The sequence below is a fragment of the Heterocephalus glaber genome, unplaced genomic scaffold (genome assembly GCF_053883595.1).
Source record: "Heterocephalus glaber isolate CG9 unplaced genomic scaffold, H.glaber_assembly_v1.0 deba00001569, whole genome shotgun sequence".
Taxonomy (NCBI): domain Eukaryota; kingdom Metazoa; phylum Chordata; class Mammalia; order Rodentia; family Bathyergidae; genus Heterocephalus; species Heterocephalus glaber.
In genome coordinates, this window is record NW_028258354.1 from 9,762,843 (window position 1) to 9,775,779 (window position 12,937).

Below are 12,937 nucleotides of genomic sequence, written 5' to 3' on the forward strand. Positions count from 1 at the left end.
GCCGGCACTGGGAGCGGTTGATGGGGACGTATCGGGAGAGGGAGCTCAGTTATAAAAAATCATGGGTCCTCAGGGGCCTTTTTGTGTGAGATATGGGTGGTAGGATACAGAGAGACCAGGACCATATGAAGGGTCTTGAAGAGCTAAAGAATTTGGGCGAAAACCCAAATGCCGGGCGAGCATTTGAAGGGTTTTAAGCAGCAGTGTCATGAATGCTCGTTTTTATTATGTTTTAGAAGTTCATTGTAGAAGAAAATATAAAATGTATCGAAGGAAATGAAATATAAAAATCACTCATAATCCTGTACTTGTGAAATGTGTATGTATATTAAATCACATTTTTAAAAAACTGCTTTTTTTTTTTGTACCGGGATCGAACTCGGGACCTTGTGCTTGCGAGGCAGGTGCCAGAACCACTGAGCTCAATCCCCAGCCCCTAGAAACTGCTTCTTGGATGCAACAGTGAATCTTTCAATATCAATAAACCTATTTCAGTATCAAAGAAATCTGATACAAAAGTGAGTGGATATTTTATATATGAAATGCTGTGTATTTTGAACATGGTGGTCTAAATAAATGTAGCTGTTAAAGTGTTACGCTAATTAGACACTCTACCTCTCTTCCCATTCCCCTCCTTAACCCGCTCCCAAGTTTGGTCTGTTCTTCACTGTAGCCTCAGTGACTGCGTCGTCTGTATTCCGTACATACTGAATAATCAACAATGAAAGCTCAATATTACGGTGCGACAGACACGTAACATTAACAATTCTCACAATAACCCTTGAGGTCAGTACTGTTTCTATCCCGTTTTACAGATAAGTAAACAGAAGTACTGATGGACCAAACAGCATCCCTGAGGTCGACAACTGCGTACTGCGGTGCAGGCCTGAGATGCAAACCTAGGCAGCTGGAGTCTATACGGCCTCATGCAACATCAACAAATAACTCAGTGACCAAATAAACGAAGCGCCACTAAGTGCCAACGAAAAAACCTATGAGCAGGACTTCCTACGGATGTTCTTTCCACAGAGAAAATGTTAGTATGTCTAAAGTGAATTTTTTTTTTTTTTGGTACCGGGGATCGAACTCGGGTCCTTGCGCTTGCGCAGCAGGGGACAAAACCACTGAGCTAAATCCCAGGCCCTAAAGTGAATTTTTTTAAATGTCCTCACTCATCAGATCTTCAAGCTCCATTATCAGGGCCACATGGAACCCTTGAAAAGGAATTAAACAGTCACGTGATTTGAACTACATCATTCCCATGGCAAGAACTCAGTACTCTAACCTATCAGCTTACAGCCTTCCGGAAAGCCCAGGAGAGAACCCAACCCAGAGACCCAAACTTGGCGCAGACTCGACCCAGGAGTCACTCAGGAGCCCGATGCCCCATCCCGGCATGCACCGCAGGCCCCGGTGACCACGCCCCCCGGTGACCACGCCCCCCGCGAACTCCAGGGAACACGTGTGCGCCCCTCCGCCCGGAAGCCGCTGCACGTTGCATGCTGGGAGTTGTAGGCCCCCGGCCCCGCCCGCTGGCTGCCGTCCTACTCTCCGTGAGGCTGCAGGCACTGGCCCGCGCGGCACCGACGCGGGGAGCGCGCTTCGCGCTGACTCAGCGGAGACGGTGGTGGCGGCGTGAGCCGGCCCTCGCGCTCTTTGCCTTACTGGGCCGCCGACCCAGCCCGCCTGTTTGTTAGCCTGGCTGCTGGGAGCCACGCAGAAGGCGCAGAGAACGCAGAGCTGCGAGAGGCGCGCGGCCCCAGCCTGCTCCGTCTCCGGCGTTAGCGCTGCGGCCGTGGCGGACGACTACGGCGACAAGGACGAGGGCCGATCTCCCTGCTTCCTGCGTGGCGCCGCTCCACTCGGCTGACCAGCCCCTGGGTGTGCAGTTGGAGAGGCGAGATGGAGTGATAGGGAAGGTGACTCCAGGCTCGGGGGCGGCGGGACCTGGACTCTGCTCCGTCCGCGCGAGGCTTCAAGGAAGTTGGCCAGGGCGGACCGGCAAGGGGGAGCCCAGACACCGGGGACGGGTGCGGATCGGGGATCCTCCTGGGCGGTGCGTCCCGGGCTGGCGGGCTGGGTGGGGGTGGCTCGCGGAGCGCCTCCCGAGTGCGTGGCCGCCAGTTGCTGGATATTTCATCATCACCCGAGTTGCCACGAGGCTTCTTTGGGGAGGCATCCGGGGGATGGATGAGGGCGAGGCCGCAGAGGAAGGTAGACACGCCTGTGCCCGCCCCACACCCATTTGTGATAGTTGTAGCGTGCGTTTTACTAATTTCAACTATAGGGACCTCAAACTTGATGCGCCCCCCACCCCGGGACAAAAAAGAGAAAAAGTGTTATTTCTGTGCACAAATTTGCCAGCACGGACACTCCATTTCTTCCCTTCCTCACTATCTGCAGGACTAGAGAACCATGATGTGTCTCTGTAACCAGAAAAACGAGTACTGTATGAAAGCGCTAATTACTTTTTACAGTGGGGAAGTTACGTTTTATTAAGGCGACTTGTCAGCGTTGATGTTAAAATGCTGGAAAGACTGAGCCCTAGTCTTTGGAGCAGTCTTCAGTAGGTGTAGAAGAATTTTCCATACTGATTCTTGACCTAATGGCTGGATGGTAAAGTTAAGGCTTGCTATTATGTTACTCCCCTTTCCTCCTTTGCAGTATGTGTAACTGAGGAGTTCACCGTATTGTAACAAATGTTTAATCCTGCACAGGCTGTGTCGAGTTAGAATACTTTGTTCATACTCAGCCTTTTACTATATAGGTCGCTACCTTTTAACTCAGGGTGTAACTTTTCAGACCTTCCGGCACACTTAGGTAATTTACCCTAATAGTCCTCTGTATATTGATTATCCAAATACCTTCTTTAAGGAATTCCATCTTTACTGACAACTTTGGCCATGTTTTTCCGTAGGACCACTTGTTTTTTCTCTTGATTGAATCACAGTAACCTGATTAAGCTTCAGTCGTTTTCCATAAAGTCGTGGCAAATTGAAGTTTTTATAAGATCTCTCAATCTGGAATTCATAAAAACTGAAATTGGTATTTTCCCTTTGTGGGCATTTTTTGACTTTTTTGGGGGGGGGCGGTGTACGAGGGATTGAACTTGGCTCCTTGAGCTTTCACAGCAGGCAGTGAAACCACTGAGCTAAATCCCCAGCCCTGTGGGCATTTTTTTAAGGAAATGGTAATCGATTTTTATCCTTCTGGCCCCAGAAAGAGGAAAAAAAATTTGTTTTCTCATCTTTTCAGAATGCTGATTTCTTAGTTTAACAATGCTCCAAGTAGTTCCTATCCACTGAGTGCCTACCTCTGAATTAATAGCCTTTTGAGGGTCTACTGTGTTGCCCAGGCATGCTACAACTTTAAGGTAAATAGTCTTTTTCCCCTTTCATAGAAAAGGCTCTTATTAAATTGTTTATGTGACCCCCATTTTTTAAGAAGTGACAAGATTGGAATATAAACCCAAATTTTTATAGATTAAAAACCTGTGTTCTCCATCTTAGAGACATAGTGATGAATATTCTAGACAGACCTTGCCCTTTAAGGTTGAAGAAAGAAAACTAGTAAATTGATAAGGACAACACAGCAGTGCTTAAGAGGAGTATCTAAACCAGTGTAATCCAGTATGGGGAGCCTTGGACAATAGGCATCAAGGAAGTATTCTTCAAAGACATGATCTCCAAGTTGAATACTGAAGAACATGGGGGTGTTAACCACGTAACTGAAAAGAGCAGTGTGTGCAGACATGACAGACAGTACCACTGGAGAACTGCCATGTGGTACAGTATTGCTAGCCTTGCTGAGTTAGGATACAGAATGGTAAGGAGTAATTCATTCAGAAGTGTTTGGCTCTTAATCTTAAGAGTACTGGGGAGTTAACATTGCCTTGTGGTAGTGTGAAGGTATTCTATGAACCATAAGGGCAAGGGCTGAGCTTACTTTTCCAAGGCTTGCAGCCCATATCCTGACTTTCATTTGATTTCTGCAGGTCCAGGGAAGACAAAAGTGTGAGTCCTGTCCATAGACCTGATCCTTAGCTTCACCATTCCTGAAAGGCTGACCCCTTTCAGCCAGTTAGTCTGTTGACCTCCTTAGGTTCTAATTTTAAAAACAAAAATCCCCACAGCTTTATTGTGGAAGTATTAAGCTTTAGTCTCCCTCTCACAGGTCTTGAGAGAATGTGATTTTTCACATCATTTAGGATTTGTTCTGTTTGCTGAAGTAAATTACTATCAAAAAACTAAGCTGCCTTATCATGCTCTGATTTGAGAATGTTACCATCTTACTTTCATTGTGAATAAGTGGGTTACTCTCCAGAGGTTTTTATTATGAATATGTGGATTACTCGCTGTAAGTCTTTCAGAGTTTTTAAATAAGAGTAGTCACTGTAAATCACCTGTCTATTATAACTTTTCTTGGAAATATATTTCTAGAAACGACTGGTAAAAGTAGAGATTAATAAAAAACAGAATTAAGTCTGTTGTTCAAAAGCTACATGACTGGCTTTTCATTTATTTTCTCTTACAGTACTTTACAAACACTCCAATAAGGATATTAGGGCCTGGGGATTTAGCTCAGCGGTTTTGCCGCCTGCTGTGCAAGTGCAAGGAGCCAAATTTAATCCCCGGGACAAAAATAAAATCAAAATCTACAATAGGATATTAAACTGATGTTAGTCATTCTAAGTTTTTTAAAGGTTTGTTATACTGGTATCTGGAAGCAGGGAAATTAATGTAATTTTAACAAAAAAATCTAGATTTGTCATTTTTTAACCTAGTTCAGTTGTGCAATTGCATTTGTTAGTATTGGAGATGATAAATAACAACACTGAGAACATTAGATCCTACTGCTGTTTAAAGAAAATAATTACTTTGTTGAAGATTTTTGAGGAATACAATAACCTGACAGCCTTAATGGTATCCTTTTTAGGTTTTTAAAAATTACACATTAGTACAGTATATTTAGCAGGCTCCATTCTTCTGAGACAGGCTCCTATAGTAGTAATTGGGGTGAATTTAAAAAGACTCAAAAACTTAAGCATCATTTTATATCTTTATTCACTAATTATGATATTCTGGATAAGCATCTGTTTTGTTCATTAAGTATTGTTTTTTTTTTCCACCTTTGATTTTTGTGTGCAGATGTTTGTGGATTCTGTGGGATCAGAGGGCAGGCCTATTACAATCGGAAAACTCCAAGTGTAACAGCGGGGATGGATGAACAGGCTCTTTTAGGGCTAAACCCAAATGCTGATTCTGACTTTAGACAAAGGGTAAGTTAGTCTGTTTAAGCATTTCTTAAAGCAAGCTACCACAAATACACATTAGAGGACCCCCAAAAATACAAAACTTCTGATGATAAAGGTCTAATTTGAGTGGAAATGAATAGTGGCAAACAAATTTGAGGTAAGTGTATTCTGAATACAGAAACAATGTGATTTATTTTTGGTTTAATTGGCTGAACTAAAGTATTAAAATCTCATGGGATTCAAGGCAGGTCTTTATGTAACATCTGTCTTATTTCTAATTGTTTAAAAGCTGTAATATGTAGAGGATTGTTCAAGGGACTTTCTGTAGTAGCAGACGTACGTATTTTATGTTGTTTGGCCTGGTCTATATAAGTGGTTTAACCCTTGTGTTAGTGATATTTAACATCCTTGTTTAGTCCAGGTAGACATGTAGATAAGCAGTTAGGATATGTCATGTCCTAAGTTTCATAAAATTAGTACATGACAAGGAATCCATTAGGAGGTGCTAGGATATTTGGATACATGTAAACAATTAAACATAATGTAGCCAACAACTATAATCGTGACTGTAGCTGAATGAAACAAGACTCTAAAGAACAAGCCTATAATTAAGTTTTAAAGACATGTGGGTGTTCTGAAGTATAGGATAGGAGGAAGGAGAGGCATTTTCTCTTCTTTCTTCTTTCATTTCTCATGGCAAACAATGCTTTTTATAAATAAGGTGAATGAGGTTAATGATCCCAATAAATTTTATAGCCAGTTTTACTCTCCTTTTAGGCAGAAAGTTTTAAAAATAGGTTTAAAACAGGGCCGGGGATTAGCTCAGTGGTTTCGTCGCCTGCTGCACAAGTGCAAGGACCCAAGTTCGATCCCCAGTACCCGCCCCCCAAAAAAAAGGTTTAAAAAAAAAGAAAAAAATCTGAAGTAGTTTCTAACATAGTACATGCTTCTGCTGTTCAATAAGTAACTAGCCCTCCAGATAGAATAGCAAATATTGAGATTTAAGTGTGGGAACAATTACAAAATTCCTATCTAGTCAGGACATGAACAGATATTAAAAGTCCATGGTTCTGTGTATAAAGATTTCTTTTCTTTTTTTGGTACTGGGGATTGAACTTGGAATCTTGTGCTTTCAAGACAGGTGGTGGAATCACTGAGCTAAATCCCCGGCCCCAAGATTTCTTTTCATAGAGGCTTAAGGTACCTACTTTCAAGGTAGTTGAAGCATAGATCTTATCTTTAATCTAGTCTGGCATTACATGCTTATAATTAAAAGCCTTTAGGTTTTTTCTTATCTTTTTTTAGATGGCCTTCCCTGTTTTTTATGAATCTTTTTTTTTTTTTTGGTACCGGGGATCAAACTCGGGACCTTGCGCTTGTGAGGCAGGCGCCGGAACCACTGAGCTAAATCCCCAGCCCCTTTTATGAATCTTTTAAGTTTCAACAGCCAACACTTTTTTTAAAACGTGGCATGATTTTCTTTTTCAGAACAATAAAGCCAATACTAGTTATTTTAATGCCTAAATTGTGCTTTTCATCAATAAAAATGGGTTCTCTTATAGGCATATATTGAGTATTCACATCTAGGCTTAATTTGTTTGTTTGTTTTTTGGTACCGGGAATTGAACTTTCGTCCTTGCACTTGCAAGGCAGGCAGCGATCTAGGCTTAATTTGATATTCCATTAGACCATCCTGAGTAGCAGTTAATTAGAACAAAGAAGGAATCTTCAGGAAAAGTGGATTCTGATAATTTTGGTGTTCATGAGTAATAAGTAGATAAACTGTTGTTACTCAGATGAAGAAAGAAAGGTATGGAATAGAAGAACAGGTTATAAAAGTTTGCTACAGATTTTTTTTAAAATGCCAGTGGATTCAGAGTACAAAGACTGGCTAAAAACTACAAGCTTTTGTGTTATAACCCCACCCATTAAAAGTAGAATGCCCACTTTTGGCTTAAAACTTGCATTATTTAAAGAAGGTAACATATGAATGACAATTTTAGCAACTAAACTCCTCCCTTTTTATAAGTAGAACATTAGGTGATAATACAGCATATATAATTGACTTCCACCTGTCCTCTGCCTGGCCCCTGAAGTGTTCCTAAAGGAAAGCATAGATTTCATGGACTGTTGTTAGAAACAACTGAGCTAGGTTTTTGCAGCTTTCTGAACTCTTAAATTGTTAATTTCTAAAAATACCCATTATTTATTCTGGGTTTTCCGATACCAAGGAGGCTCAATTCTGATTCTGTGGACACCAGCTGGGAGTGCCTTGTAATTTGGTTTAATTCTGACACTACCAAGAATTAGGGTTGGATTCCACAAGTTACAGGCTTAAGTCTCAAGACTTCCACCACTTCAGATGCTAATTGCAAATCCAGGACCTCCCATTTTCTGATGACTGATGTGTAAGTTGAGCGCTCCCTTGACTTCCTTGGGTTTGATAATTTGCTAAAATGGCTTACAGTACTCAGGAAAACAGTCTACTTACTGCTGCCAGTTAATTATAAATGATACAACTCAGGCAGAGTCCAAAGGAAGAGTTATATTGGGCGGGCTATGGAGGAAGGGGCACAGAGCCCTCCTGCCCTCTATAGGCACTCCTCCGACCAGGCACCTCAACTGTGCTCACCAGCCTAGAAATTCAAGTGTTTAAAGAGGTTGAGCTGGAAGCCAACCCTCTACCACTTGGTTTTTCTAGTGACCAGCCCTTGTCTGAGCTTATCTCTGGGTCCCACCCTAAGTTACCTCCAGGCATAAACTCTGTTGTGAAGGGGCTCATTATAAATAACAAAGTTCTATCAGGAAATTCCAGGGGTTTTGAGAGCTCTTTGCTGGGAACAAGAAGAGGGAGCAAAGCCCAAATATTGTGTATTTCTTATTATACTTAAGATAGGTCGTTTTGTTTTGGGTATTGGGGATTGAACCCAGGGCCTCCTACATATTAGACAAGCACTTTACCACTGAGCTACATCCCCAGCCCTTTTTAAAATTTATTTTGGGTCAATGTCTTGCTAAATAGCCAGGATAGCCTCAATCTTGGGATCCTGCCTCATCCTCTATAACGTCCTCCTTCGTTCCAGTGAGGTTACTGGCATGCACAACAACCATGCCTGGTGAGATGAGTCTTTGTTGATCCTTACCTAATCAATTTCATCTATTCCCTGTCAATGGGAACAGCTACTGAGACCATGTATGGAAGCCCATTTCCTTATTCATAAAACCACAGGAAACCATCACCTAAGTGTAAACCCAGTGCCTTTTACTTCTAAACCAAAAGAAAAAAATAATTCTATATCCTGACTCAGTTTGTATATAAATACGTATATATTTAAAGTATGCACATACATAACTTAGGGCCGGGAGTTTAGCTCAGTGGTTTCGCCGCCTTCTGCAAAAGCGCAAGGACCTGAATTCGATCCCCAGTACCAAAAAAAAAAGAATATACACATACATAACTAAAACAAGTTACATAAGTTATTCTTGCTAGATATGATGTACTTTGATATATTCTCTATTCTGTTTTTTTAAATAGCTGATCAAAACTACTAAATTGAAACCATTAATAATGGAACATACAGTGATTTTTTTAAAAAATTGATTAATTCAATTCAAATTAGGTTCCTTGCAAGCATGTACAACCTGGGGCCCATAGGTTGCACATTCCTGGCTTGCCTGGGCTGCACTGAGTGAAGAGGAGTTATTCTGGGCTGCATATGAAATGTGTAACATAACTTATGTGCTGGGCATGGTGACGCACGCCCGTAATCCCAGCACTCAAGCGGCTGAGGCAGTTAGATTGCCTTGAGTTCAAGGTAAGCCTGAGCTACATAGTTCAAGCCAAGCCTGGGCTATATGATTAGACCCTGTCTCAACAAACCAAAATAACAATGATGGGCCAGGGATTTAGCTCAGTGGTTCCGGCACCTGTCTCGCAAGCGCAAGGACCTGAGTTCGATCCCCGGTACCAAAAAAAGAAAGAAACAATAATGATGATTATGATGATATAGCTAATGTATATAACAAAATTTCCTTAACTTTTTTTTTTTTTTTTTTGGTACCAGGGATCAAACTCGGGACCTTGTGCTTGCAAGGCAGGCGGTGGAACCACTGAGCTAAATCCCTGGCCCTTGAGTATCTAATTGATGGAATTTATTTTTTGTTTAATCTTTTTGCTAAGAATAATGTACATGTTGCACATATTCAGAAGCTGGAATTGAGTGCTTTAGACATCTTTCTGTTAAATTCATTAAATTAGTTTGCTACAACCAGATCTTTGTTTAGTATTAATAGGGCTTTAAGATTGATTATTCCAACTGCTTTTCCTTGTTTTACAATCTTACAGGCCTTGGCCTATTTTGAGCAGTTGAAGATTTCCCCAGATGCTTGGCAGGTGTGTGCAGAAGCTCTAGCCCAGAGGACATACAGGTAATTCAAACAAAATTTACATGGCATCTAAAAGAATATAAGTTTCTGTGAACATAGCAGGACTGTCAAATTTACCCATATTTACCCAGCACTCAGAACACTAAGGAAGAAGAGTCACTGAATTTAAGGCCCTCCTGGGCTACATAGTGAGTTCCAAGGCCAGCCTAAACTACATAGTAAGAAACCCTGTCTCAAAAAAAAAAAAAAAAAATTTACTTGTATTTGGAAAAGTGTCCCCAGAAGAGCATTTTGAGACTTGCTCTTTACCTTAATATGCAGTCATTTATTATAGAAGTGATAAAAATAGTAAATCAATAATTGGACCATTCCATAGTTGACTTTTCAGTAAAACTATCCTTTGCTGTTATGTATGTAAGTATGGAAACATTCAGTTACTGTTTTTTTGAAGTTGGACCAACCAAAGTCTTGTCAGTTTTGTCATTAGCATTCACTTTGTTCGTTCTTGCTGATCACATCCATAATCCATCCTCTACAGTTTCCAGTATGAATGTCTGGTGGGGTGAGGAACAGTGAATGCAGATTCATACTTATTTGCTCCCAGCTCTCAAGTCTGATTATTTAACCCTCATTAAATCTGTACAAAGTTTTTCCCCCTGCAATGTGACTTTCTATGAAGTCATTCTAAAGCAATCAGTTTAATTCTGCAGAAATAGAAACTCATTTCATCAGTTTATATAATATATATATCTTTTATAAAACTGGCATGATTAAGCTGTGGGAGTCTGTTGACTAGCTAGCAATAAACACAGCTCACTGGTGGGAGCAGAAGTACATAGCTTCCTGGCTGCAGTTGTTGGAGACCTGTAACTGTCATTCTGTTTGATAGCTGGAATTCATTGCTTGGCCGTAGTGAAAGTTAGCTTCGAGACTGAGTCTTACAGATGGTATTTAATTAAAAGGCTTCCTGTAGTTTCTATTTTGAGTGGAATATCTAACAAAGATTTTATTTATTTATTTTTTTTTTGTGGTACTGTGGATTGAATCCAGGGCCTCTCATATGCTGGGCAAGTGTCCTGCCACTTAGCTATATCTCTAGCCGCCCCCCCCCCCCGTTTTTTGGTACCAGGGATCGAACTCGGGTCCTTGCGCTTGTATGTAGCCCCCTTTTTAATTTTTGATTTTGAGACAGGATCTCGCCAAATTGCTCAAGTTGATCTTAAAGTTGTGATCCTCTTGCCTCAGCCTCCCTGGTAGCTGGGTTTATAGGTATGTACCTTCATGTTTGGCTGAAATTCTAAGTATTGTATAATTTTCTTAAAGCTGTAGGATAATTCATAATGAAAACAGAAACCTAAAGTCTTAGATACTAATTCACCCTAAGTTTAAAAAAATTTTTAAATATTTTACCTACTTTGTATAAAATTATTTTATTAGGTCAATTCATGTAGCCTAATTAAGATGAAATCTGTTCTTACTTGGACCTGTTACTTTAATTTTTAGGAAAAGCCTGACCTAAACTAATTACCTTAAATGAGCAAATTGTTACACTTTCAAGGGACTTTGTCAGAGTTTATACCTGGCTTACTACAACTCTAATTCACCACTAGAGAAAAAATTGGAAGTGGCTAATTAGTGGGTATTAATTCTTACTCCTATCTTACAAAGGCAATATGCAGTTTAGTTTTCAGTATGAACTTAAAAACGGAATCAAGAGTCCATGAGCCCCTTGTTTTGGATTTGGCTGCGGTACAGCTAAGTTTGAATTTTTAGTAGGACTTGGATGCTCATCTTTGTTTTCACTCACTTTCTTGCTATTATTCCATTTGTTATTTTACACCCAACCTTTCTTTTGTAAAAAGTGGAAAATGTTCCAGAAATTTTGACATTTAGAATTCAGGGGGGATGCCCTCAGTTTAAAAAATACTATGTTTAAGGTGCATCTTAAATTTTTCAGTTATTCTGCTTGCCAAATTCAATGAAAATACTGTATAGAATATATAGTATGTAGAGATCTGTTCTTATATAAACAAATAGATTTGAAAATTACAAAATGAGACCGGTAAGTAGAAAACAAGCCACAAGCCAGAGGTCTAGTTTGAGAAACTTCTCATATTCATTAATATTTTGTCTTTGTTATTCTCCAGTTTATACTGTGATTATCTAATTTTCTTTTTTTTTTTTTTCAGTGATGATCACATAAAGTTTTTCTGCTTTCAAGTATTAGAACATCAAGTTAAATACAAGTAAGACTTTCCTTAAAATTTTGACTCAGAGATTTGTGGGGAGAAACTACTTTTTATTTGTTTTTTTCTTTCTTGAGGAAATCATAAGAGAAGTTGTAAATTGGCGGTGTGAGTTACATCCAGGGTACAGATGTGCTTTTATTTATCCCAAACTGAGTTAGTTGGTTACATATAAAATTACAGACATTAAAAGTCTAGATTTCCAACTTCTGGAAAAGCCAGAAGATGTAGCAGCAGTCGGCCTGTTTTCTACGTGGCAGCTCTCTGACAGCACTTATACTCGGAACCTTTGCTTTAATATTAAGGAAAAACAAAAACTTGTTTACTGACTTATTCTGTAGATCACAGACCTCAGAACATGGATATATCTCTATTTTTAAAATCGTGTGGCTGTCATTTTGTTTCAACATTAACTGAGCCACAAATCAAAGATTGGTAATGATGTCCTGTAGCCGCTGTCATCCCTGTCTTTTTGTTACAGCAGTGTTGAGAGGCATTAGCAATTTATTTTAGGAAACTGAAGATAATTGAGTGCTGTACAAACTTTCCTTTCAAATATATGAGACTGTTCCTTTTCAAAACCGTAGATACCAAATACAGCCACTATTTTTTTCTGCTTTATTTTGAACAGATACTCAGAACTAACCACTGTTCAACAACAACTAATTAGGGAGACACTCATATCTTGGCTTCAAGCTCAGGTAAAATAGTTAATTTCATTCAGTGCCTCAAATGATCACATATTTAATACTTTATATTAAAAGTACCTGCTTTTGAAGATCATGGGTAGAAGGAAACTTAGCAATAATTTTAAATTATGTCAACAACCGAAACTTATACATTATGGAAACCTGGGGTTTTTTTGTTTTTTGAGACAGGGTCTTGCTATATAGTTCAGGCTGGCCTTGAACTCACTATGTAGCCCAGATTGGCCTCAAACTTGTGGCAGCCCTCCTGCCGCAGCCTCCCAAGTGCTGGGATTACAGGCATGTGCCTCCACACCCAACTGAAACCTGGGTTTAAAAAAAGTATTTTTTACTCCTTGACAAAA

The 12,937-nt window shown here is 40.1% G+C and overlaps 1 protein-coding gene across 8 annotated transcripts in view; it reads left to right on the plus strand.

The window, feature by feature from the left end:
• Positions 1–1,551: 1,551 nt before the first annotated feature.
• Xpot (exportin for tRNA) overlaps positions 1,552–12,937 on the plus strand; it is a 37,536-nt gene continuing 26,150 nt past the window's right edge. Inside the window, exons 1-6 of one of the 8 annotated variants that reach the window (XM_004861118.4) lie at positions 1,552–2,030; positions 3,256–3,373; positions 5,148–5,278; positions 9,600–9,682; positions 11,830–11,886; positions 12,518–12,587. In XM_004861118.4, coding sequence (XP_004861175.1) covers positions 5,219–5,278; positions 9,600–9,682; positions 11,830–11,886; positions 12,518–12,587 — 270 coding nt within the window. In that variant the 5' untranslated portion in view covers positions 1,552–2,030; positions 3,256–3,373; positions 5,148–5,218. Of the gene's footprint in view, positions 2,057–3,255; positions 3,374–5,147; positions 5,279–9,599; positions 9,683–11,829; positions 11,887–12,517; positions 12,588–12,937 lie in introns of those variants that run through there. The other 7 variants (XM_087192366.1, XM_013078309.3, XM_004861121.4 and 4 more) reach the window with 7 other exon arrangements.